This window comes from Pagrus major, chromosome 3 (assembly GCF_040436345.1).
Source record: "Pagrus major chromosome 3, Pma_NU_1.0".
NCBI classification, from domain to species: domain Eukaryota; kingdom Metazoa; phylum Chordata; class Actinopteri; order Spariformes; family Sparidae; genus Pagrus; species Pagrus major.
Window position 1 is genome coordinate 10301302 of NC_133217.1, and position 27077 is coordinate 10328378.

General features: G+C 37.8%; 1 protein-coding gene across 1 annotated transcript; it reads left to right on the plus strand.

Annotated features, from left to right (window-relative positions):
* Positions 1-9710: 9710 nt before the first annotated feature.
* Positions 9711-24209, plus strand: LOC140993363 (ankyrin repeat and MYND domain-containing protein 2-like). Its single transcript, XM_073462783.1, has 10 exons — positions 9711-9777; positions 11104-11168; positions 13788-13926; positions 14095-14193; positions 14264-14424; positions 15700-15914; positions 16943-17078; positions 17294-17422; positions 21559-21682; positions 24055-24209. Exons 1-10 carry the CDS (start codon positions 9711-9713, stop codon positions 24207-24209), a joined length of 1290 nt encoding a protein of 429 aa, XP_073318884.1.
* The last annotated feature ends 2868 nt before the right edge of the window (positions 24210-27077 follow it).

Consider the following 27077-nt stretch of genomic DNA (forward strand, 5'->3'; position numbering starts at 1 on the left):
ACTATCTATTTCTATTGTGATGTGTATTTCTACTGTGTATTTCTATTGTCTTCTCTGTATTTCTGCTGTGTATTTCGACTCTGTGCTGTGTATTTATACTGTGTATTTCAACTGTGAGATGTTTATTTCTACTGTGTATTTCGACTGTGTGATGTTTATTTCTACTGTGTATTTCTACTGTGTATCTCTACTGTGATATGTATTTCTACTGTGCAATGTGTATTTCTACTGTGTATTTCTATTGTCTTCTCTGTATTTCTGCTGTGTATTTCGACTCTGTGATGTTTATTTCTACTGTGTATTTCTACTGTGTATCTCTATTGTGATGTGTATTTCTACTATGATGTGTATTTCTACTGTGATGTGTATTTCTACTGTGCAATGTTTATTTCTGCTGTGTATTTCTACTGTGTATCTCTATTGTGATGTGTATTTCTACTGTGTATTTTTATTGTCTGCTTTGTATTTCTAATGTGTATTTCGACTGTGTGCTATGTATTTCTAGTGTATTTGTACTGTGTGCTGTGTATTTCTACTGTGTATTTCTATTGTGATGTGTATTTCTACTGTGTATTTCTATTGTCTGCTCTGTATTTCTACTGTCTATTTCGACTGTGTGCTGTGTATTTCTACTGTGTGATGTTTATTTCTACTGTGTATTTCTACTGTGTATCTCTATTGTGATGTGTATTTCTACTGTGTATTTCTATTGTCTATTTCGACTGTGTGCTGTGTATTTCTACTGTGTATCTCTATTGTGATATGTATTTCTACTGTACGATGTGTATTTCTACTGTGTATCTCTATTGTGATGTGTATTTCTACTGTGATGTTTATTTCTACCGTGTATTTCTATTGTCTGCTCTGTATTTCTATTGTGTATTTCTATTGTGATGTGTAGTTCTATTGTCTGCTCTGTGTTTCTATTGTGTATTTCTATTGTGATGTGTATTTCTACTGTGATGTGTATTTCTACAGTGTATTTCTATTGTCTTCTCTGTATTTCAGCTGTGTATTTCGACTCTGTGCTGTGTATTTCTACTGTGTATTTCTACTGTGTATCTCTATTGTGATGTGTATTTCGACTGTGAGGTTTATTTCTACTGTGTATTTCTACTGCGTATCTCTATTGTGATGTGTATTTCTACTGTGTATTTCTATTGTCTATTTCGACTCTGTGCTGTGTATTTCTACTGTGTATTTCTACTGTGTATCTCTATTGTGATGTGTATTTCGACTGTGAGGTTTATTTCTACTGTGTATCTCTATTGTGATGTGTATTTCGACTGTGAGGTTTATTTCTACTGTGTATTTCTACTGCGTATCTCTATTGTGATGTGTATTTCTACTGTGTATTTCTATTGTCTATTTCGACTGTGTGCTGTGTATTTCTACTGTGTATTTCGACAGTGTGATGTTTATTTCTACTGTGTATTTCTACTGTGTATCTCTATTGTGATGTGTATTTCTACTGTGTTTATTTCTACTGTGTATTTCTATTGTCTGCTCTGTATTTCTATTGTGTATTTCTATTGTGATGTGTATTTCTATTGTCTGCTCTGTGTTTCTGTTGTGTATTTCTATTGTGATGTGTATTTCTACTGTGATGTGTATTTCTACAGTGTATTTCTATTGTCTTTTCTGTATTTCAGCTGTGTATTTCGACTCTGTGTATTTCTACTGTGTATTTCGACTGTGTGAGGTTTATTTCTACTGTGAGGTTTATTTCTACTGTGTATTTCTGCTGCGTATCTCTATTGTGATGTGTATTTCTACTGTGTATTTCTATTGTCTATTTCGACTGTGTGCTGTGTATTTCTACTGTGTATTTTGACAGTGTGATGTTTATTTCTACTGTGTATTTCTACTGTGTATCTCTATTGTGATATGTATTTCTACTGTGTATTTCTATTGTCTGCTCTGTATTTGTACTGTCTATTTCGACTGTGTGCTGTGTATTTCTACTGTGTATCTCTATTGTGATGTGTATTTCTACTGTGATGTGTATTTCTACTGTGCGATGTTTATTTCTACTGTGTATTTCTACTGTGTATCTCTATTGTGATATGTATTTCTACTGTACGATGTGTATTTCTACTGTGTATCTCTATTGTGATGTGTATTTCTACTGTGATGTTTATTTCTACCGTGTATTTCTATTGTCTGCTCTGTATTTCTATTGTGTATTTCTATTGTGATGTGTATTTCTATTGTCTGCTCTGTGTTTCTATTGTGTATTTCTATTGTGATGTGTATTTCTACTGTGATGTGTATTTCTACAGTGTATTTCTATTGTCTTCTCTGAATTTCAGCGGTGTATTTCGACTCTGTGCTGTGTATTTCTACTGTGTATTTCGACTGTGTGATGTTTATTTCTACTGTGTATCTCTATTGTGATGTGTATTTCTACTGTGATATGTATTTCTACTGTGCGATGTGTATTTCTACTGTCTATTTCTACTGTGATGTGTATTTCTACTGTGTATTTCTATTGTCTTCTCTGTATTTCTGCTGTGTATTTCGACTCTGTGCTGTGTATTTCTACTGTGTATTTCGACTGTGTGAGGTTTATTTCTACTGTGTATTTCTACTGCGTATCTCTATTGTGATGTGTATTTCTACTGTAATGTGTATTTCTACTGTGCAATGTTTATTTCTACTGTGTATCTCTATTGTGATGTGTATTTCTACTGTGTATTTCTATTGTCTGCACTGTATTTCTAATGTGTATTTCGACTGTGTGCTATGTATTTCTAGTGTATTTGTACTGTGTGCTGTGTATTTCTACTGTGTATTTCTATTGTGATGTGTATTTCTACTGTGTATTTCTATTGTCTGCTCTCTATTTCTCCTGTGTATTTCGACTGTGATATGTATTTCTAGTGTATTTATACTGTGTGCTATGTATTTCTACTGTGTATTTCGACTGTGTGATGTTTATTTCTACCGTGTATTTCTACTGTGTATCTCTATTGTGATGTGTATTTCTACTGTGATGTGTATTCCTACTGTGCAATGTTTATTTCTACTGTGTATTTCTACTGTGTATCTCTATTGTGATGTGTATTTCTATTGTGATGTGTACTTCTACTGTGTATTTTTATTTTCTGCTCTGTATTTATAATGTGTATTTCAACTGTGTGCTATGTATTTCTAGTGTATTTGTACTGTGTGCTGTGTATGTCTACTGTGTATTTCTATTGTGATGTGTATTTCTTTTGTGTTGTGTATTTCTACTGTGTATTTCTATTGTCTGCTCTGTATTTCTACTGTCTATTTCGACTGTGTGCTGTGTATTTCTACTGTGTGATGTTTATTTCTACTGTGTATTTCTACTGTGTATCTCTATTGTGATATGTATTTCTACTGTACGATGTGTATTTCTACTGTGTATCTCTATTGTGATGTGTATTTCTACTGTGTATTTCTATTGTCTGCTCTGTATTTCTATTGTGTATTTCTATTGTGATGTGTATTTCTATTGTCTTCTCTGTGTTTCTATTGTGTATTTCTATTGTGATGTGTATTTCTACTGTGATGTCTATTTCTACAGTGTATTTCTATTGTCTTCTCTGTATTTCAGCTGTGTATTTCGACTCTGTGCTGTGTATTTCTACTGTGTATTTCTACTGTGTATCTCTATTGTGATGTGTATTTCTACTGTGTATTTCTACTGTGCGATGTTTATTTCTAGTGTGTATTTCTACTGTGTATCTCTATTGTGATGTGTATTTCTACTGTGTATTTCTATTGTCTGCTCTGTATTTCTCCTGTGTATTTCGAATGTGATATGTATTTCTAGTGTATTTGTACTGTGTGCTATGTATTTCTACTGTGTATTTCTATTGTGTATCTCTATTGTGATGTGTATTTCTACTGTGATATGTATTTCTACTGTGCGATGTGTATTTCTACTGTCTATTTCTATTGTGATGTGTATTTCTACTGTGATGTGTATTCCTACTGTGCAATGTTTATTTCTACTGTGTATTTCTACTGTGTATCTCTATTGTGATGTATATTTCTATTGTGATGTGTATTTCTACTGTGTATTTTTATTGTCTGCTCTGTATTTCTAATGTGTATTTCGACTGTGTGCTATGTATTTCTAGTGTATTTGTACTGTGTGTTGTGTATTTCTACTGTGTATTTCTTTTGTGTTGTGTATTTCTACTGTGTATTTCTATTGTCTGCTCTGTATTTCTATTGTGATGTGTATTTCTACTGTGTATTTTTATTGTCTGCTCTGTATTTCTAATGTGTATTTCGACTGTGTGCTATGTATTTCTAGTGTATTTATACTGTGTGTTGTGTATTTCTACTGTGTATTTCTTTTGTGTTGTGTATTTCTACTGTGTATTTCTATTGTCTTCTCTGTATTTCAGCTGTGTATTTCGACTCTGTGCTGTGTATTTCTACTGTGTATTTCGACTGTGTGAGGTTTATTTCTACTGTGTATTTCTACTGTGTATCTCTATTGTGATGTGTATTTCGACTGTGAGGTTTATTTCTACTGTGTATTTCTACTGCGTATCTCTATTGTGATGTGTATTTCTACTGTGTATTTCTATTGTCTATTTCGACTGTGTGCTGTGTATTTCTACTGTGTATTTCTATTGTCTATTTCGACTGTGTGCTGTGTATTTCTACTGTGTATTTCGACTGTGTGAGGTTTATTTCTACTGTGTATTTCTACTGTGTATCTCTATTGTGATGTGTATTTCGACTGTGAGGTTTATTTCTACTATGTATTTCTACTGTGTATCTCTATTGTGATGTGTATTTCTACTGTAATGTGTATTTCTACTGTGCGATGTTTATTTCTAGTGTGTATTTCTACTGTGTATCTCTATTGTGATGTGTATTTCTACTGTGTATTTCTATTGTCTGCTCTGTATTTCTCCTGTGTATTTCGACTGTGATATGTATTTCTAGTGTATTTGTACTGTGTGCTATGTATTTCTACTGTGTATTTCTATTGTGATGTGTATTTCTACTGTGTATTTCTATTGTCTTCTCTGTATTTCAGCGGTGTATTTCGACTCTGTGCTGTGTATTTCTACTGTGTATTTCGACTGTGTGATGTTTATTTCTACTGTTTATTTCTACTGTGTATCTCTATTGTGATGTGTATTTCTACTGTGTATTTCTATTGTCTGCTCTGTATTTCTAATGTGTATTTCAACTGTGTGATGTTAATTTCTACTGTGTATTTCTATTGTGATGTGTATTTCTACTGTGATGTGTATTTCTACTGTGCGATGTTTATTTCTACTGTGTATTTCTATTGTCTGCTCTGTATTTCTAATGTGTATTTCGACTGTGTGCTATGTATTTCTAGTGTATTTGTAGTGTGCGCTGTGTATTTCTACTGTGTATTTCTATTGTGATGTGTATTTCTACTGTGTATTTCTATTGTCTGCTCTGTATTTTTTACTGTCTATTTCGACTGTGTGCTGTGTATTTCGAGTGTATTTGTACTGTGTGCTGTGTATTTCTACTGTGTATTTCTATTGTGATGTGTATTTCTACTGTCTATTTCTACTGTCTATTTCGACTGTGTGCTGTGTATTTCTACTGTGTATTTCGACAGTGTGATGTTTATTTCTACTGTGTATTTCTACTGTGTATCTCTTTTGTGATATGTATTTCTACTGTGATGTGTATTTCTGCTGTGCATTTCTATTGTCTGCCCTGTATTTCTCCTGTGTATTTCGACTGTAATATGTATTTCTAGTGTATTTGTACTGTACATAAGCCAGTTTTCACCCTTAATGAATTAAAGGACAGGAAAAACCTTGTTTGCTGTATTTGAGTGAAAAAAGGTCTTTCAGGCAAATTTCCTAGCCTGAACTGGTTGAATTTGGATCTATTTGATGGCAAACAAGGTTTTTCCTGTCCATTCATTAAGGGTGAAAACTGGCTTATGTCAATTTTGAGTGTTTCAGAGCGAGAGAAGCGTCTTTTTGCACTGTGCAGTAGCATAAGCTGTATTTGGGTGAAAAAATGTTTTTCACTGTGTTCTCCTAGCCTGAAATGGTTGAATTTGAATCTTGTTCATGGCAAAGAACATTTCACCTGTCTTTCAATTCATTTATGGTGAAAACTGGCTCACGTCAAACATGGTTTCACTTGTACTTTTTGCCAGTTATATTATGCAGCCCTTTGACTATCAGCCGACCCCAAGAGTTTTCATGTGTGTGTGTGCGTTTGTGCGCCTGTGCGTGTGTGTGTGAGAGAGAGTGTGTGTGAATCTGTAACCACGCATTGATCTTTTAAGGGTGAAAAAATGGCATTTTTTGAGGGTTGTGTTTCATGTGTCTTCGAAGAGGTGCTTGAGTAAAAACATGGCCTCTTGCCTTTGCTGTACTCAAAAACAAAAACAAAAACAACTGTCACTGTGTTTATGCACCTGGCTGCTTTCACAGGCAAAGATAAACATGCAGCTTGGCTGAGGGGTCATTTCATTAGTGAGCAGAGAAGGAGAAAGACCTGCAGCCTTCATCTGCCAGCGAGCTGCAGGACTCATCTGAAGAAGACACAATCTCGAGGGGGAGTCTGACACAGAATGCTCACTGGAGCCCACTTCTGCGAGTTCCTCTGAAAGTGGAGAAGACACTGGGGATCTTGCCGATCCTTACAGTGAGTGGACAGCGAATAACAGGCAAGTCTAGTCTCAAGGCTGCAAGTAGTTTGTTTTATGTGTGATATGAGTTTAGTTAAAAAGGGCATTAAAACCAGTTCAAAACAGCTAAAATAACTATGGATGTCCCTACTGGTCTTTAAAATTCGGTCCGGAGTGTAATGTTTTGCATAGTATCGTTGACTCTGTTTCTAAAATAGTTTAAAAAAAAGTCCTCACACCTTTCTTGAGAGGCATCAACAAGAGGAGGGGATGGTTACCGACTATGATCTTAAATAAAATTCTGGGGTTGGAGTGATTTGCTAAAATTAAGTTGGAGAAGAAGGATGTTCTTGCTTCCTTAACTGCTTTTTGGTAGTTTAGCATGGCATCTTGTAAGCCTGTCTTTTTCCATTTCCTTTCATTTCTCCTGCAGTCTCTTTTCAACGATTGGGTGGAGTTGTTTAGCCAGGGCTGCAGTGCTCTCTTTGGTTTTTTATCTTTGTAGGGGGCGATGGAGTCCAAGACAGACTGACAGGTGTGGTTAAAAAGGGAGACCAGCTCCTCTGTGTTAAAATCGGAATTAAAAGCAGTTAAAGAAGCAGTAAAAAGCTCAGAAAACTTGTTAGCAGAATTAGTGTTGAAAACTCGGCCGCGGACTGGTGCACTGTGATTAAAAGGTGTTATTGAATAAAACAGCTTTATGATCCGACACAAATATTCTTAGTAGTGAATTTATCTGGGCTGAGGCCACTGAACAAAACCAGGTCAAGGATGTGACCCTTTGAGTGTGTGGGCTCTTGTACTGCCTGAGTGAGGTTAAAAGACTCAAAAAAATACATAAAGTCTGTGGTAAAAGATTGAGGAGGGCAACAAACATGTATGTTAAAATCACCTAAAATAAGAATTTTGTTGTTCTTTGACATAAAATGAAATAAAAGCTTTGCAAACTTTTGGATAAAAGCAGAGTTTGGTTTGGGCGGTCTGTAGATTACTAAAATTATTACTGGAACTTTGGAGTATACCATAAAACCAAGGTGTTCAAAAGAAGTAAAACTCTTTGGAAAATAGATGTGCATTTAAAATCTTTTCCGTAAATGACAGCAATCCCCCCTTCCCTGCCTGACAGCCAAGGTTGGTGGAGGTGTGTTAAATCAGAGAGGGTGTTACGGTGGGTTTTTTTCTTAGGATCCAAATATAGATATCAGAGACAGGAAGTCAGTGAAGAAAGGATTTTATTTCACAAACTGTGATGTCCGGAGGGTAATGGGGAGGAGAAGACCAGGCAGGCAGGCAGGCAGGGCTGGCCGGAGCCGGCATGGAGGAACACAGGAGAGCAAACTGGAAGTAGTGCAGAATGGTGCTGGAGATTTCTGCAGCCAAAGAACAATGTCATTAGCTCAAAGGTGAAAACACAGAAAACACAAAATACTTTGAATGTCTAGGAAACACTACATCGCACCGTATGGGATGTAATAATCTAGCGCTGAAGTGGTGGAGAGACCAGGTAGATAAAGCCAGAGGGTGATGAGATGATCTGGAACAGGTGTGCCACTCTGCTGCTGCTGCTGCTGCTGCTGCTGCTGCTGCTGCTGCTGCCATGCCCACAGACACACACACAGGAGAAGGAGCAGTTGAGGGAGAAAAGGAGGGGGGGGGGAGCAGGTAGGGAGAACCAAACAGAAAAACAACAGGACTACCACAGTAGCACCATGACAGAGGATTGCTTCGATAAGAGGACTAAAGTCTCCCTGAGACAGCCACGTTTTTGTAAGGATAAAAAAGTCTAGATTATTAAAAGTTATAAAATCATTAATGTGTGCAGCATTGGGGTAGCTGGTCAAGGGAGAGCTAATTGTAACTGCATTACACTGGCAGTCATCTTAAAGCAGCACTATGTATTTTGTTGAAGAAATGTTAATGAGCAAAGAAAGATCTTCATTGGCTGATTTTGTTCTGCCTAAACAAACTAAATGAACAAACTCTCTTTGTTTTAATGACTGAATAAACTGAATAAACAAACTGACCTTAAAGGACAACACAATTTATACTGTTTTACTTTGTTTATATGTTTATATATATGTATACATACATTGGTTTATATACCCTGCCACCTTTCTACCTTCAAACAGTGTTCTGGGACCTTATTTTCCTCTGAGAACAGCTTGTTTATTCACTTATGGAAAAAGATTGTATCATTACCTTAATTAATATTGTAAATATTAAAATTCTGAGTTTGAATTTCTTCTACAAAACTACATACAGTAGTGCCACTTTAATGTATAATGAGGCACTATGTTTTATAAGCTCTATATTTTAAATGTTAAATCTTAATATACAATGTTACTAGTACTTATATACAGTACAGTAAATGTAATGCCTCTGTAGTGGAGCAGAGGTATAAAATTGACATTCTGAAGTAAAATACCTCAAAACTGTACTGAAGCAGAGAAGCTGATTTGTTACAGTAGCAATCAATATCATTTATGTAAAGTTGAGCCCACAAGCAGTCTGCCAGTCTGTCCTGAATTTAGACTACATACAAACCACACAGTGAGATCAGGTCAGGTGCTGTAACCAAGTGTTGCTGCGTCTCGGCACCTTTAAGCACAGACTCACACCGTAAATGTAGCAGCGGTTAGAACATGTATAACAGAGGTCAGCAGTATCAGTGCAGTTAATATGCAGGGTGTCTCACCTGTCAGTTGAAGAAGCCTAGTTTATGTGTCCAGAGGAACGTGACTCCCTTTCCGAACTGCTCCACGCTGAGGAGCGTCAGTGTGCTGTACAGCGGCCAGGGCGGACCTGACACTTTACTGCAGGGGAGTCTGGACTTCATTAAGGATTTAACACAGTTGTCAGAGTGACTAGTCAGAGAAGGGTATTCTAATTTTGTGTTTGAATTGAATGAAGTGACTGAGTTTTACTAAGCAGACAACATGTGTCTCCCTCCGTGTCTGGTATAGTGGTATGTTCCAGTGATGGCTCAGTTGTGTCCTGTAGTTCATCAGTCCACCTGTACACTGTGACTGTTAACTGGACCCAGCAGCAGAGAACCACCCAGCTCATTTAGAGCAGATCAGACAGGATGGCTGCACCTCAGAGAGGAGATCTGTCAGCATCTGAGAGACGGATCCTGCAAGTTATTGCTGCTGGTGAGTAAAAGGCCTATAAGGTGATACTTTCAGCTTTCTTCACTCACGCACACATATATTTTTTCCCCCAAGTATAGATTTTTTTATTGTGAAATCTTTGTTAATAACAAACATGTATTTATACATTGTATTCCATTTACAATACTATGTAAATATTTAGGCACTTAAGATAATTTTGTGGCACTAAATATGATCCAAACCATGACATTGCACTGTATTCAAATCAATATTTACCATGTGGTTTTAGTGATATCACTGTGTGCATTTGGAAGCCACTTTTAGCCACATTTTAGAGATAAAATCATGGTATATAGTGTTATTTGTAAATAATTCCTAAAAAGTATAGTGAACACAACTTTGTAATTTAGCCTCACTTAAAGGTCAAATACACTGTGTTCAATTAATCCAGCTAATTAATTTCAGTATAACCTAGACAGTATTCACAGCAGGTCAGATGAACATGCAGCATAAAATTAACCATTAAGAATAAGATTTCCAAGATTAAATGACTGATGAATGATTATTTATTAAGGTTTAATAAAACCTTAGTTTCCTATAATAATAATAATAATAATAATAATAATAATAATAATAATAATAATTAATAATAATAAAAAATTCTGGCTGTACGCACAACACTCAAAAGCTTTTCTGTATCAATTTTTGGTGTAAAATTGAGGAACAGTTTGAATGCGGAGTTAAAGCAATGTCAAAACACAAACCGGTTTAAATTTTTCTTTTTTTTAAAAAAAGAAAAAAAGGTACAGGGCTTTAAAACTCACTAGGTGATTATGATGGTTATTGTATTGGTTGTTCATTTATTTATGAATTTATTTATGAATTTATCCTGAAAGGAATGCAGGTATGTATGTATATGTATATATATATATATATATATATATATATATATATATATATATATATATATATATATATATATATATATATGTATATAGCCTATGCTGAATTATTAGCTAAAGATTAATGGACACAGGGTGGGATTATATAAATTCACACATCTTCCCACTTAGAATTGCCTGTTTTCTTATGCACTATTCTGTTGTTGGTTTGTGTGTTTTTGGTTTTTGGTGTTTGTTTTTTTTTGGCAGGAAACATTTTAGGAAATTACCAGGATGGCAGCCCCATAAAATAAAACCTTTACCCAAAACCTTATAATCAGAATAAGGTGTACTCCATCACAACTCCAGCCAGGACTTGAACTTTACAAAAGTCATAGATGCATTTAAGTCTCTCCTCTATTGTTGCCTATATATTGCCTCTATGGTCTCCATCAGCTACATTTTACAGTGATACTTTTTTCTGCAGGTGATGTACAGGAGGCTGCCCAGCTGCTTGCAAGCAAAGAAGTACGAGTTGACTGTTTGGACGAGGTATGGAAATTAAAGAAAAAAATAGCTTGACTCAGTTTTGATGCAGTTTTAGTATTCTATAATCAGTAATTTCTGTTGGTCAAAAAAATCTCAGTAGCTTTCTCTGGAGTTTTCAAAATTCAAAAACAATAGTAAGTGGAGTAAGATTTTTTCAGTTTTGTCAAACTCCTATTTTTTAATATTTAAACTGATCTCCAGGTTTAAAGGGAAAGTCCATTCAAACAGTGAGATGAGCTCATATGTATCCCTAAAAATACAGGTTGTCAAATCTTTCCAAACTGTGACCCTATTTTACATCCTAAACTCCTCACCTCCAACAAGTGTCCACCTGCCAAGACCATGATCTTCAATATGAAGATAATGAAGAGCCTTTTTTTGAGCAAACATATACACTATAAATATATGAGTCTTGTTTGCTTATGATGTGAGCCCAAACCCAAAGTTGAGAAAACTCTGCTATGACCCTTTTGAAATATTGTATTGGTTTGTGGTGCTCAGAGTGATACAAAATTACAGGAGGGCTCACATTGTTTCATGAAGATGACTCGACCCACCCCCCCACCCCCCAACTGAGCATTTTCTCTACCCACAATGCAACAGTTATGTCACTGAAACATATGTTATCCATTGTGATGGAGACATATGGAAAAGACTCTTGAGAGGCAGTAGCAACCCTCAAAGGTGTTTGATAATAGCATCATGCCACTACATGTAGCTCACAGAGTCCTTCAGACTGCCTGTCTGTCAGAATCAGGTGTGGTTAAAGAGCTTCACATCACTGCCCACACAGTCACCTCTACCCACAACAAAAGGTCTTATGTGTGTGACGTAAGGCATATAAGGACATTCACAAATTAATAATTAAATCCAAAGTTTGCTCATTTGCCTGCAGGACAGCAAAGCTGCTGTTGCCCTGAATCAGGTTCAAGTAAATGCTAATCAAATAAAATAATTGAATTCAAATTATTACAAAATGTTGTACAGCCTCACAGAACATTTGTATAAAAACTATAATATGGGACCTCACCTAATTTTGCCTCTTATTTTATTTTCATTCATCATTATTTTCAATGATGATGAAAATGATGGAATTCCCATCATTTACAGAGGCCAAGCACCAAATTGTTGTTTTCACACATACTGACTACATTTTCTGCTGCAAGTTAGGATTCATGATATCAGTAGTGTCTTTTTTGGGTGTGATACATAAAGCATTGTGTGCATGTTAGGCACATGAACAGTTTCCCCAGTGGTTTCTGAGGTGGAGTTTATTGCTTGATAAGTGACAAATGATCCATTGTGGCTCACAAGAATATCTTGGGATAAATATTAGATATTAGGTTAGCTTGCTCACATGAGGCAGGGGGATTCATGGGTAGAGCATCAGTGTTGGGCTAATTAAATGTTGTTGTTATTATTATTTATCGTTTTTAAAAACATTTTTTACAATTTCTATTTGGTACTAGTACATTATATTCTTGTTAAAGTGAAATTTCAGTTACATTTAAATGTTTGAAAAAACAAAAGCTTACCCACTGCTCCCTGCAGTAACTGTGATCCGTGTTGAAAACCCAGACTTTAGAAAAAAAGGATTTCTGAAATCAGGATTCATCATACTGTTCACTTTTTATTGGATGCTTCTGAAATTATTGGGGCTCACCAGCAGTAGTTACAGTGCAGAATGTGTGGACAGATGAACACAGGCAACCACTGATACAGTGTCAGGTACACAGTCTGTCATAATATAACTATTGATTTTAATTTTAAACTCATATTTCATATTTCATTTCCTGTACACTATATTCAGAGGAAAACATTATATATTTTTTATTCCACTACAAGTATATGACAGCTATAGGCACTTTGCAGACCACTTTTCTAACATATGAGACATTAGCTACATTTACATAGACGCTTATTTTTCATCAGAATAAACGCCCAAAAGGTATAAAATTGTAACTACCTCAATCAGAAGAGACTGACCCAGTCCATCTTGATCTGAATGAATTTTCAATCAGATGAAGAGGGGCGATGTAAATCTTTGATTTTAGGAGAAATAGGAAAAAAGGTTTAAGGATTATTCAGCTGGAATCCACCGAACCAGAAACACAAATACTGTTCCTAGGACACCATGTGGGTCCATCTTGAATTAATTGAATTTTTTGTTTAAAGTTGGAAAAACAACTTCTTACTATTCTTCTTTGGTTATATATCCAGCAGATTAGACACTTAACAGCAGGTGGGACCACTTTGCACATGCCAAAAAAGTTCCGTTTAAATACATAAAGCAGATAAAGCAAGCCCCCAGGAAGAGCGCCAGACTTTGAAGCCAAATTCCGTAGTGGCCAAACTGTGTAATTACAACGCCAGGTGATGCAGTGGGGCCCAAAAAGATTTTTTTCCATAAGCTTACACTGTGAAAGAAGCACCTGTAAAGAAAACATTTTTTTGAGCGTCACAGCATAATGTACCATCCTGGATATAATGCACATCTTATGGTATCACTTCATGTAGCATCAATGTAAACAGGTGCGGCTAACTAGGAATCTATATATACATATATATATATATACTAACTCCAAATGTACCCCCCCACCCCCCTCTACTTTATCTCTTAAGAATGGTATGACTCCACTGATGCATGCAGCCTATAAGGGCAAGGCAGACATGTGTCGTCTGCTGCTGCAGCACGGGGCTGATGTTAATTGCAACCAACATGAATATGGATACACTGCTCTCATGTTTGCTGGCTTGTCAGGTAAAACTATGTGTGTCACTCAGTTTTGCTGCATCTTTTGTAAGGCTCGATTTATTTTTTTTATGAATTAATCTATTAAATCATTTTAGGTTAGATATTGTTAGACATTGTTGGTACATTGTAGTGTTGTGTCTCTAAATATCAAACCAGTGTTTCCTCGTCCTGCAGGAAAGACAGACATCACCTCTATGATGCTTGATGCAGGAGCAGAGACAGACATGGTGAATTCTGTGGGTCGCACTGCTGCTCAGATGGCAGCTTTTGTAGGTGAGACAGGCAAAGACTGCTAGTTAATTAGTGCAGGCGCTACATCTTAACCCGTACATTCTCCTTTCAGGCCAGCATGACTGTGTTACAGTGATCAACAACTTCTTCTCGCGGGCAAAGCTGGAGTACTATACCAGACCACAGGGACTGGAGAGGGAGCCCAAGCTGCCCCCCAGGCTCGCAGGACCCCTGCATAAGATCATCATGACCACCAACCTGAATCCGGTCAAGGTGAGGGCTGCTTCTGAGCTAAAGCGTGCCCACTTAGTCACAGGCTCATGAGCATGTCATTTTGTGACCGATTTTAAAATACAGTAGTATAGGCCAACGCTATTCAACTTACTGTTTTGCGCTCTTTGCTGCTAACATTTGAAGGTGCTGTAGATGCTTCAGCAGTGCTGCTTAAGTAGCTATTATAAGGTGACCAGATTTCTGAAATAAAATCCGGGGACATTTCCAGTTTGGTAGACAATATATCATTAAAATATTCAGTGTCATTATCTATTAAATGAAAAACGGGGACAATTCTGTTTTTACATACTTTGACCATGTTAAGTTGCAGTAAAAATGTTCGCTGTGTTTTTATATTTAAAGTTTGTGGATTAATATTCCTGCTGGAGATGTTAAAGGTTGAGCTCATTTTATATAGCTAATGTTGGCCAGTTTAATCAACAGCAATGCATCATAATCTTTGAGATCATTATGTTTGTTGCATCACTATCCTGTGAGAACCACATATCTCTATAAAGTCAGAAACACAATGTGTTTTCAGCTGTGACAATGCATTTTCCAGCTAATCGAAGAGGATTTTCAAAGAGTTTGAGATTGTTTTGTTTTGTGAGGCTAAAAATGTTGTGTAGTTCTGAGGGTTTGTGAGGGACCAAGGTGGCAGGCATAAGGAGTCACAGGCGGCGATTCAAGAGGAGGGTTTTAAACACCCAAAAGAGCTTAAAAACAGGTTACAAAATATGCAAGTTTTTGATTCATAAATGAGGTTAACTAAATAGAACTAAATTCAGGCTTTAATAACTTAAAGTGGGTCTGTACTGGGTGCACAAACTCGACTACGCGTTGAGGGTGTAAATAATGTCTGTTCAAATCAATTCAGGATCTTAGGGCTTCCAGAAATGCTGAACGAGCTGTTTGGAGCCATTTGATGTTTTTTTCTCAGTTCATTTGTTTATGTTTTAAAACAAGTCTCCAGCTACTTCAGTTGTGGAGAATGGAGAATACTGCAATGCTGTTTTACTGTGAAGCCCCGGAAATGTTTTGTAGACTACGAAACTTGCCTTGAATTTAATCAGCATGGGGTTAATTAAGGAGTATGGTTTAAACCTGCTACAATTGAAAAGTGGCTTGAGATAACTTTTTGTGAACTGGCACTATATAAATAAGCTTTACTTGACTTGATGCTCTGTCTCAGTCAAAGATATATGTATATGTATATCTGCCCTCAGAACAGCTCTGCTCAGAAATGTTTGTCTAACCAAGTCTCCAATCTGTCAGATAGTCATGCTAGTGAAGGAGAACCCTGTGCTGGTCAATGTGGCAGCTCTGGAAAAGTGTTACCAGGTGATGGATCTGCTCTGTGAGCAGTGCGTGAAGCAACAAGACATGAACGAGGTTCTGGCCATGAAGATGCACTACATAAGCTGTGTGCTGCAGAAATGCCTGGCCTTCCTCCAGAAACGAGATGACAAGTTGGACGCACTTGTCAAGAGGTAAGACTTGGAATGGGTTTGTCCCTTGAATATACCAGCAATACTTACAGCACTCATTTTACAGTTGGTTACAACGTATACAGCTGATGGCATCAAGTCATTGTAGTGAATAGATTAATATGTGGATTGTTATCAAAGGCCCACTTCTTATCTTATGAGCCACTAAAATACTGTGTAATAAAACGATTAAAAGTTAAAAAGTTGCAAGACCCGCCCTACTCTGCCTTCAATTGGGTGCCTTTGTTGGTTGCGTTCGCCAAGCTTGACTCAACCTGTTAATTTATATTGTTGCATGGTTATATCTGTTTTTCTTGTTTCTGATATGGTGGTTTATGAGCTGTAGTTTACCCAGAAAACACACTGACCTCTTCAGTATCCATCCGGGTCTACAGCTCCTCCTCTCAGGGTCAGTCATCCTCTGGAGCAGCTCTTTGCTCCCCCATGTCTCTGGGCTGAACAGCCCGGTTGCCCACAGGGCTGCCCTACTGCTGGGCTAGTTAGTGCCAAAGGACACTGTAGCTGCAACAGCTGAAGAGGTTAGTGTGTTTGCCAGGGATACTAGAGCTCACAATCAGCTGTATTAGCTTGTTTTACTGACCAACCACAAGAAAAACCCCAATATAGACATAATCAATTAACACCACAAAACAGTTAGGAAATAACTAATTCTTGTCACAATTTTGGTGTGATTAAGGATTTAATTCATTAAGGTCCACAGATCTACGGATCTAACATCCCATCATTTTTAGAACACTGACATGTACCTTTGACTTCCACCTCAGTCCATGCTTAATAGATCAGTTTATTTTGATCTATAATGACCTATAGATCAATAGGTCAAGTAGCCACCGGGTTGATTAGTAAGTTCACCCTCTTTGGGCCATAGATATGTACAACAAATATTATTGTATTATTGGGAAAACCAATAAAAAAAAAGAGAGAGAATAAAAATATTATTATTCAGTCATAACAAGTGCCATTTAATTTATCTGTTGTCCTTGACCTGCTTTAATGGTGCTGCGTTCTAGCTTGTTGAGGGGGAGAGACAGTGATGGCTTCCCACAGTACCAGGAGAAGTTCATCCGGGACTGCATCAGGAAGTTTCCTTACTGTGAGGCCACACTCCTTCAGCAGCTGGTGAGGAGCATTGCACCAGTAGAGATTGTAAGTGAAGAAGATATCAGAGGATTGAAGTTTAGTTGTACATAAAATATAACTTTTAGCAAAAGGCCTCAATAATCAATGAGGAGGAATATTGTTAGAACAGTCATTAGCAGGTGATGATAGCGGGTGTTATACTATAGGTTGCAGAGAAATCATTATTTTTTTAATCACTGTTGTAAATTTTACCTTAATAGACCATTGCATCTTGTTTCCAGGGCAATGACCCAACAGCGTTCTCCGTGTTGACCCAGGCCCTGACAGGTCAGATGGCGTTTGTAGATGCTGATTACTGTGCTGCATGTGGGGAGAAGGGAGCAGACAAGAGGTGCTCCCTTTGTAAAGCAGTAAGTCAAAGTCTGTTAAGAGCTGCAATCTGTATTGTACTGGATTTCCTCAAATTGCGATCAGGGCAATGATTTGAAGCAGGCTTATATTTGATATGGGCCTTTATATTTAATTCCCTCAGTTTGATAAGTATATTCAGTCATATTTTAGTACTAAGCCTTCTTGTTTTCTGATCCACTCCTATTTGCCCTGTTCAATTTTTAAACACTTCCTGTATCCATTTTAGATTGAGAGCCCCCTAGTATATCATTGCCGAATCCCATCCTTTCTAAAAAAGACTTTTATTGTGGAAAAAGTTACTGCCATCATGTGGCACTTGTATGTTAACACAAATTACAGTTTGGCTGGTTTGTTAACATACATAATATGTGGCCCAAAGTCAGTGGACACCTTACCATTACCCAGATTGTGAGAGTAATCTTTTCCTTTTCGATGTATTTTGCTCCTTGTGGTTCAAAAGTACAGGATATGCACGTGTCTATTTCGCTTAAGCATCCAATGAGTCACACCTTTATCCTTGTAATTACAGTTGTTTATTCTCCAAAGATTTTACACACACACACACACACACACGCTTTCTGTGTTGAATTAGCCCACAATAGCCCTCATGCATGAATCAAACGTATGCACAGATCTTATAATGTGTCAATTGTCAACGATCAATCATTAGATACAACATTTGTGACCACTGAGGACACAAAATGGGTATCCAGCAGCAGTTCATGGACTGTTAGGGTCCAGGATAACAAAAAATGTCCGTGTTAGGATGGCCCTCTTCCCCCGGAGGGAACCACAGGTGTTGGTAGTCACCTTGGTAATCCACCTGTTTTTCCTCTGGGTGAAACTAGGAGGACGCAGATAGCAGGGATGGCGGAGAAGGGCTTAGTAAGAACAGTTATGGCATAGGGGGACATCTGTAGTGGTGGCTGAAGGCACTATTGGGCTACATTAACTGTATCTTACTGACCACTCAAAGCTGTTTACAGCATAAGTCAGACTGGTGGCAGAGGCTACCTTGCAGGGCACCTCCTGCTCATCAGGAGCAATAACCATAAGGCTGGATTTACACTGGATCAGGCGGTGTGGCGACAATGCAGGTTTTCCCACACTGTAACGGACTGACTGTAGAATTTACAGTAAATACCTGGCAAAAAAGTCTTGTAAAATTGCTGTTAATAACTGTAAAAATAATTACAGTATATTACCGAATATCTTTTACAGGTTTTTGTTGTGCATAAATTACAGCAATTTATTGTTGTTTTACAGGAAAACAACACAACAATACCCTCAAACAAACCACACCAACATAACATTGTAAGTATCCATAACAGAATACACCAAATTGAGTGTATTTAGCTGCTTCACAGTGCTTTTAAACCACTCCTTACATTGGAACTATTTTGTTTGTGAAAAACATTCAGGAAACGCACTGGAGACTCACCGTGCAGGCCACCGAGAGGCTCCAGTGCATAGTAATACTGTCAGTCTGTCATATACAAAATTGTTCCGAAGTAAGGAGTGGTCTGAGGGCACCATAAAGCGGGTAAAATAAAAATCACTAAATATTAATTTAATATGTATTCTGTTGTGGAACACTAAACATGTTTTGGCATGTTTGTTGTGGTTTAAAATGTTCTTTGGTAATTCTCCCACTTTGCTGCTGCTGTTGTTGTTGGGCTGGTTAGGAGACCTCCAATTAAAGGACTCTATGCCCAAGGCTATGACCATGCAACTACATCACTACTGGTTGGCAACTCGTACAGCCTTGTGACCATAAACTCGAGCCAACTATTCTTATGACTCTGTTTTCCACAACAAAGCGACTTATTTAAAACTTGTCTGAGTCTCATTTGCAGTTAATTCACCTAAATGCTCAGTTTATCCTAATGCAGAACTACTTTCAAAATGTCTGCCATTATTACACAAGGAAGTGGTTCTGCAATGGGATAAAAAGCAATTAGGTGAATTTTTTTTTTTTAAACTTAAAAAAATCATGTCAAAGGGATTTGAGTACACTCCATTATAAGTCTTGATTGTCTATTTGTTCTTGCAAATGATAAATAAAATAAAATCAAAATAAAATCTCTGTTACTCATGATGGCAAACTTTACAAAATAATGACCAACAAGTATTCTACTTCAAGCACATAGTTACCTTTGAATGAATTCCAGTGTGCAAGATGCTTGCTCCTGGTACACCAGATTGAAGTTGTAGTAGCTTGAAAACAAAACTGCCATTCCAGCCACGAAGTTGGGATGTGGAGGCACAACCACGTGACCCTTGATGCTCAGCATCCAAACGGTAGTTGTGAGAACTTCACCTAAACATAAATAAACAAATGGTTTACATGCTATTTTTGGGTTGATACCATTTGTTACACAGATTTGGTATTAAATTTAACAATTTTTGACCACTCAAGAATTGATAAAAATTGTCAATAATCCTACCAAAATACCACATTAAGACACCAAGACCTTGAGGAACACCATAGAAAATGCGTTCTGTCATTTGTTATCAAAAATGTTTGATATTTTCAGATTTTAGCAAGAACTGCATTTTTCTGCGATACATCATCATCACACATGAATTGGGCTCATTGAATCCAGTCTCAGCTTTCCAGCCAGACCAAATTTCTGCAAATCCAAGATTGTTTAAGGACCCCAGTGTGCAGAAATATTCAAATACACCATTTTAAGAACAGGTGAAAATAACACACGTGCACTGCATGAGAAAAACTGCATGGGATTATCATAAAGTGGGCATGTCTGTAAAGAGGAGACTCCAGGTTACATACACAGCCCATTTTAATTCAGATATCTTGAGGTGAGAGGTCAAGGGACCCCTCGTTTTCACAAACATTAACGATAACATTAAAATAGAGACATCAAGAATGTCGGCTGATCTAACAGAGCCGGCTTAATGTTGGTCTCTAGTTCACAGAAGAGCTGTTACAATTAAATATCAGCCGAAATTAAAAGGTTTTTTCAGGGGCCGTAAAAAGTCATACATTATTGTGATTTAAACATTATCTGTTAAATCAAACAATATGTTAATGGAGTCTAGAAAGTAGTAACACCGGCCCTGAAGAGTGTGTGAACTCGGGATAACGCACTGTCCGACTTACGTTATGGGCTTTTGGTTCAATAACACCATTTTTCGAACTATTGGGACTTCGGAATAACATTAGTGGGCTGTCTGCAGTCCCCCTGTTCTGCAGGCGATATGGCTAATACATGTCACGTTAAGTCAGCTAGCTTTAGCTTCACCTAAGTTGACTTTAGTTCGCTAGTGTTAGCTAAAATGGTGAAGACTAATTATTACAGTCAGTCACACACAGATAAAACAATATTGTTCTCACCAAAGACCTGACTCCGTAGCGTGGCCTCACAATGGCGGAGCTCACTGAAGTTGTCTGACTGTCCGCCTCGTGTCTACTTCATGCCTAAGTGATGTTAACTTTACAACACAGACATGGAAGGATAACATTAGCAAACAATGTCTGGTTGCATTGTAACATTATATCCACTGTCCTTTTTACTTTGATTGACCATTAAACTGCTTCGCATTGCTTGTTCAAAAGGTAAACTAACGTTAACAAGTTTAATCACATTTTAATTTTGTAGGCTATTTATGATAGTATACTCAGATATTAGTGACGAGTGGAGGACAATGTTGCTGCTCCTCTGCAATCCGCCATCATGTCAAGCTTCTTCAAACGGCCTTGTGCAACGCATTCAATGTCAACAGTAAATACCTGTACTACTGCATTATTTACAGTCAAGTGCAACTTGCCTGTAATTTCACAGTATATTACTGTGGAAAAATTCTGTCAGCTACTGTAATTGTTTTGGACCCATGATGCATTGTAATATACAAGTAAACTTTATAAAATGACAAAACAAGAAGTTACTGTAAAATTTTACTGTAGAAATTACAGCAATTTGTTACAGTGCATTTATTTTAATGAGGGCAGTCTGTTTTGGCTGCGGTGATGCCGAATCCAGGAGTTTATCCACCCTTGATTTTTTAATGGGCCTGTATTTGGGTCCAGCCTGTATTTGAGGAAATATGGTTGTTATCACGTCATCAAATCCCCATGTTCTTCCAGGTCATGTTTTGTTTCTATGTCTTTTAGGTGACTTACTGCAGCTTGACATGCCAAAAACTCCACTGGTTCACCCATAAAAGGATGTGCAGGTCTCTGCAGGAGCAGGATGCTGACCTGGAGAAAGACACTCCGAGGCTGAAAGAACTGAAAGGTGCTTATCAGTTATCTGTGTTCTCAAGTTGTGTACTGTACACTTGTAGGTCACAATGTTGTGAATGGATGCCTGTGCCCTGTTCCCCATACTCTCTCTGTATTTTGTATGCAACCTGATGCCTTCAAGTACCGGTCAGGTAGACTGCATGAGCCAGCTTCTTTATATTTTGCTTAAGGGAACGATGTTGATAGGTTTTTGAGTGAGTCCCTGGGACCCAAAGGTGGTCATTTAGGTGGGTCCAAGGGAAATGGAGTGGGTACCACAAAAATCTAGTTTGTTGACTAATTGTAGTGTTGAACTCACGTTTGGGGAGCCTTGGTAGTTCTCCTGGTAGAGCATACACCGCATGCACAAAATGTTGAGTCTGTAGTAGTGGCTGGGATTAGATTCCGTGAATGCCGTCCCCCCTTTCTTACTCTCCCCATTCCTGTCTAATCTCCGGCTATCGCTATCGTAATAAAGGCACAAAAAGCAAATTCATAATAAGAATAAAGATAATTACTAAAAAGAAAACTTGTGTTTGATGTTAGGACTGTAACACTGACCTAAAGTCATCTGATGCCTGCCGGGTGTTGAGCTCTTTACAGTCGTCACTTCAAATAATTTTCTTATTTTTACTTTGGATGTCAGAGTATTGCATATGGTGTGCAATATAAAATACAATGAAGACAGTAAACATTGTATATCATTGACTTCCATCTAATGGCCTCCTCGTCACCTCAGATTTAAGTTGGATCTTCAAAACCAATAAACCCAGAACTCGACTCAATTGTTGGACACTGAAACTGCAAGAGTTCACCGTCATAGTGAAATATCAAAATGTACAATACCATATCTGATGCATTGTCAGGAGCACCTGTTGATCTCTCCAACCATGGTGCCACCATGAAACCATCAAAAAGAGCGTCCACAAGGACCTGCACATTTCAGATAAAGACATCTGGATACAAATCCAGCAGTATAGCTCAGGCATACGGCCCAGGCTGTCACTGGGCCATGGGAAATGATCCATTGTCTTTGTCGATAACTACTTTCGGTGTATAGAGTTGTTTCCTTTAAGATGTGCCACAGCGTCTTAAAGGGACTTTGAGGCCCAGTAGACTCAGAACTGAGTCCCAAGTTTTGCACTACAGGCGAACCACCATATCAGAAAGTGAACCAAGTAACAGATCTACAACGGTGTGTTTTAGGGAACTTGAAAAAATCCAAAAGATACCAAAAAGACAAAAACCGAGGGGAGCAAACACTTGAGGAGGATCAAGTATGGCTCAAAGCTATTCAAAAGGTTACAAAACCACCTCTGCTAAAATAGCACCAAGATGAAGAAGACCATACAGAGTGGTGAGGAAAATGAGCTCTCTGTGCTATATGAGATTGTTCTGGAAGATTCAGGAACAGATCTTTGTGTCATAAATGTTGCCCTACTTAAACTTTGTTATCCCACAGCTGAGGAGTGGGAGAAACTAGGAAAAACAATGTTCTATCTTGTCTTTTGCTCAATAGATGATACATCGAGAAAATTGCAGACTGAAATCTAGTTTCAAACTCTGCCCAAGTGGAAATCTCTAGCCAGCAGTGGCTTTCTCGTTTAACCATGAATGCCACTGCTGACTCCGGTCGCATGTTAAATTATGTTGTTAGGGTATTTACCTGCCAGCGGCCGGAGTTTACCGGGAAGGAAAATTCAGCAGTAAATGCTTGCAGTTGGGTCAGTTTAAAAAATTGTACAATAGGAGCAAGCTCACAGACATTGCCATGGGCTAGACAAGATGTGGATATGTTTTTGGAAAGCTGCTGTTGACCATGGTCTCTGTGTGGGTGACTGTGACACAATGACACAAAAATGGTGTGAATACAGGTGTCTTCAGTGAGGCCATGCAGGGAAATGCTATCCAATACTATTGTATGATTTGACTGAAAGGGAACCCTCAAGATTATATTAAAATTAGGGAGTCGTTACTGCATAAGGCACCTGCCATTTCAGTTGCTATATAGCCTACATTATGTTGCTTGGGCCTCTGAAGCCATTAGTTGGCATGTTGGTAATCCACACTTGAATACAGAAGTCCTGCTGTAGGAACTATGAAACAGTTCTGTATTGTATTTCATCCACTGATAGAACCACTCTAACAGTTTATTTTCATAGCCCACTTTAAATGTGTTTCAATAGTTTTATTCACAGATTTGTATCCACTTCAGATTCATATTCGTGTGTGTATCTTGTTTCATTTGACTTAAAAATGTGATGCAGTTCAGCAGCAGAACCGTGAAGTCTTCAGCCAGTGCTGCATGTCAGGCTGCTGTGTTATTAAAAGTTTAGTGTGCCCTATTGTGTTAAATAGACATAATTTTTCTTCCTCTGCTTTTAGATGATGAAAGTGACCTTGTGATGGAGACAGCCAACTTCCTGCAGGAGCTGTGTCTGCGGGCAGAGGAGAAGGTGGCAGCTGCTGGAGGCTGTCCTGCAGAGCTGCTGGCTTGTCCCTCCACCTCAGCTGAGGGGCCGTCCTGCACCCAAGACTGAGGCAGGACAGCCAACCTAGTGTCCTGAATGATGCTGATCTCTTTGTCAATCTTCGCAAAGGTTACATATGGAGATGTGTGGCTGAATGTGGTTTTGTCAGTAGGGCCAATCCTATCTTGTATATTTCACACCAAGCCATGTAGTTTTAGATTATAAGTGATACAAAAACTGCTCCAGGTAACTGGTCACACCTGCAACTGCAAATACATTTCTGAGTGGAGCAACTGGTCACTACTGTGATATTAAGGTGACCCTTTTATACCAGGGTATCTCAAAACATTATAAATTAATTTAACCTAGGAAAAGGTTGATCATAGTTTAAAATAAGGGAAACCATAATATTTGCCCAATGAGGAGCTGGAGAGCAGGCATTTGGTGCTATTATAGGGTCATATTGTTAAAAAAAGAAGCTAGAACTCAGGCCCAAGTTCTAAAACCGGGTCAGGAACCTTTGTTTGCATATTGTTCCCCATCTCTCTCGGCCTTCATTTCCTGTGATTGCTTTACTGTCAATACTTAATAAAGATATAAGTTGCCCATGAGTAATAAATAAACAAGGCAAGAACATTTTTCATATATACTATCCTATTGCCTCAGAAAAGCATTGATATGGTACGACTCTGCAAAAACCCAGATTACGCTCAAAGACAACATTTACAGTTTTCAACCTCAGGTATAAATCTTATGTAGCTGGCATTTCTTGACCATTAAATTGATTTGGTGATAGCATTATCTGTACTGGTAACAATGTCAACAATGATTGAGTTGCAGCACACAAACACCAGAGTGGCCCATTCCAGTCAAGTGGAGCTGCACCAGGCCATCAAGGGCCTCAAATCCACTGTTTTATACAGTATGAAGGGAACACTGTGTCATCTGTGCCTATGTGACAGTAATAAGGGGCAGTTTCTCAAACCAACTTTTGTTTTGTGTTCTTTTTTTACAAATGCATAGATATACTGAAAATCAAGTTGTGAACTGCAGTGTAAGACATGTGGGGTTTCCCTCCACTGCATTCATCATGATTTAGGAGAGACTTTGCTTTTGAGTGGTTATAAACCAAGCTGCATATTATTTGTTTAGCCAGTCACATAAAAGAAAACATACAGTTCAGTTCTGTACAAATGCAGACATGAACAACAAACTGATTCAATTTATAAAGAAATACATTTACTTTACTTTATTTTATTTTACTGTTTTCTGAACCAAACTATAAAAATAGTGTTGTGTCATGTATGCAGCATTTTATAATATGAACTTAGCTGTGTTCTTTGTGTGTATTTTATGATGTGATGTGTATTTTATCTTTTTGTGTTGTCAAAGCATCGATGTCTATCAGTCGCACAAAATTGTGGAATTGAAGAATGTGACGTATCTGTAGTGGTGACTGCTACTTGGCCCATTATCTGCCTTATCCTTTAAAATTAATAAAGTTTGCCTTCATCAGAGGGAATAGCTCAAGTTATTTTTACAGCTAAACTGACTTGCATACAGATATCCAAAATACAGACACTAAATCATTATAATGTTATGCCTTCACAAGGCAAGGCAAGTTTAATTGTATAGCACAATTCAGACACAAACAACTCAAAGTGCTTTACAGGGGAATACAATTACATTAAAATACATTAAAAACAAGTGCAGACATTAAGACATCTGGATACAAGTCCAGCAGTATAGCTCAGGCATACGGCCCAGGCTGTCACTGCGCCATGGGAAATGGTCCATTGTCTTTGTTGATAACTACTTCCGGCGTATAGAGTTGTTTCCTTTAAGATGTGCCACAGCGTCTTTCTGTTTGCTGCTGCCTGTCCATTAAAAACAGGCAGCAGCAAACAGAAAGGTCTTCAGCCTTGATTTAAAAGAGGTGAGAGCTTGGCTGTTGAAATTCAGGTCTGAGTCCATCATTACACCAAGGTTTCTGGCTCGTTTTGTAGTTTTCAACATTACAGATTGAAGCTGAGCAGAAACTGTTGGTCGTTCTTCCTTAGCTCCAAAAACAATTATTTCAGTCTTAGCTTTGTTTAACTGAAGAAAACTCCGACACATTCAATCACTGATTTGTTCAATGCATCTACTCAGCCCTTGTACGGGATTATAGTCCCCTGGTGATATGTAAATTTGTGTGTCATCTGCATAACTGTGGTAACATATTTTGTTGTTTTCCATTATCTGAGCTAGAGGGAGCATACACATGTTGAATAGCAGAGGCCCTGGGCTACTTTGCATCACATTTTCATCTGCTCAGATGTGTAATTACCAATAGACACAAAGTAGTCTTGATCATTTAGATAGGATTTCAACCAATTTAGTGCTGTACCAGAGAGTCCCACCCAGTTTTCCAGTCGGTCCAGTAGTGTATTATGGTTGACCGTGTCAAACACAGCACTGAGATCCAGTAACACTAAGACTGAAATTTTGCCACTGTCTGTGTTTAAATGAATGTCATTGAGGACCTTGACAAGAGCGGTCTCAGTGCTGTGATGTGGTTGAAATCCTGATTGGAAGACATCAAAACAGCCATTTATTATTAGGTAAGTGTTCAGCTGTTGAAAAACAGCTTTTTCAATGATTTTATTTAAAATTGGGAAGTTTGCCTATAATTATAAGTCTCTTTTTATAAATGTCAAAATGAACCTGGAGATGTGATTATTTGCCACCTGCGCTCAGTTTTTTGACATTCCTTTTTTTCCCATTTTGACCAGAGTGGCATCTCTCCAAGGAGATTTTTTTCTTACCAGAGACCACCTTCACTTTAGTGGGTGCAATGGCTTAATTGACATTTGTCGTTTTAGAACTGAATTGGTCTACAAGGTCATTGACAGAGAACCTGGAGAGGGGAGGTGTGAAAGAGAAAGCCTGAATGAA

What these genes read in the sequence shown, in the direction of transcription:
- LOC140993363 (XM_073462783.1), top strand. Translation starts at nt 9,711, where the DNA reads ATGGCTGCACCTCAGAGAGGAGATCTGTCAGCATCTGAGAGACGGATC. An exon ending in TTGGACGCACTTGTCAAGAG is followed by an intron (nt 15,915 to 16,942) that starts GTAAGACTTGGA and finishes GCTGCGTTCTAG; the next exon opens with CTTGTTGAGGGGGAGAGACA. An exon ending in GGTGCTCCCTTTGTAAAGCA is followed by an intron (nt 17,423 to 21,558) that starts GTAAGTCAAAGT and finishes TATGTCTTTTAG; the next exon opens with GTGACTTACTGCAGCTTGAC.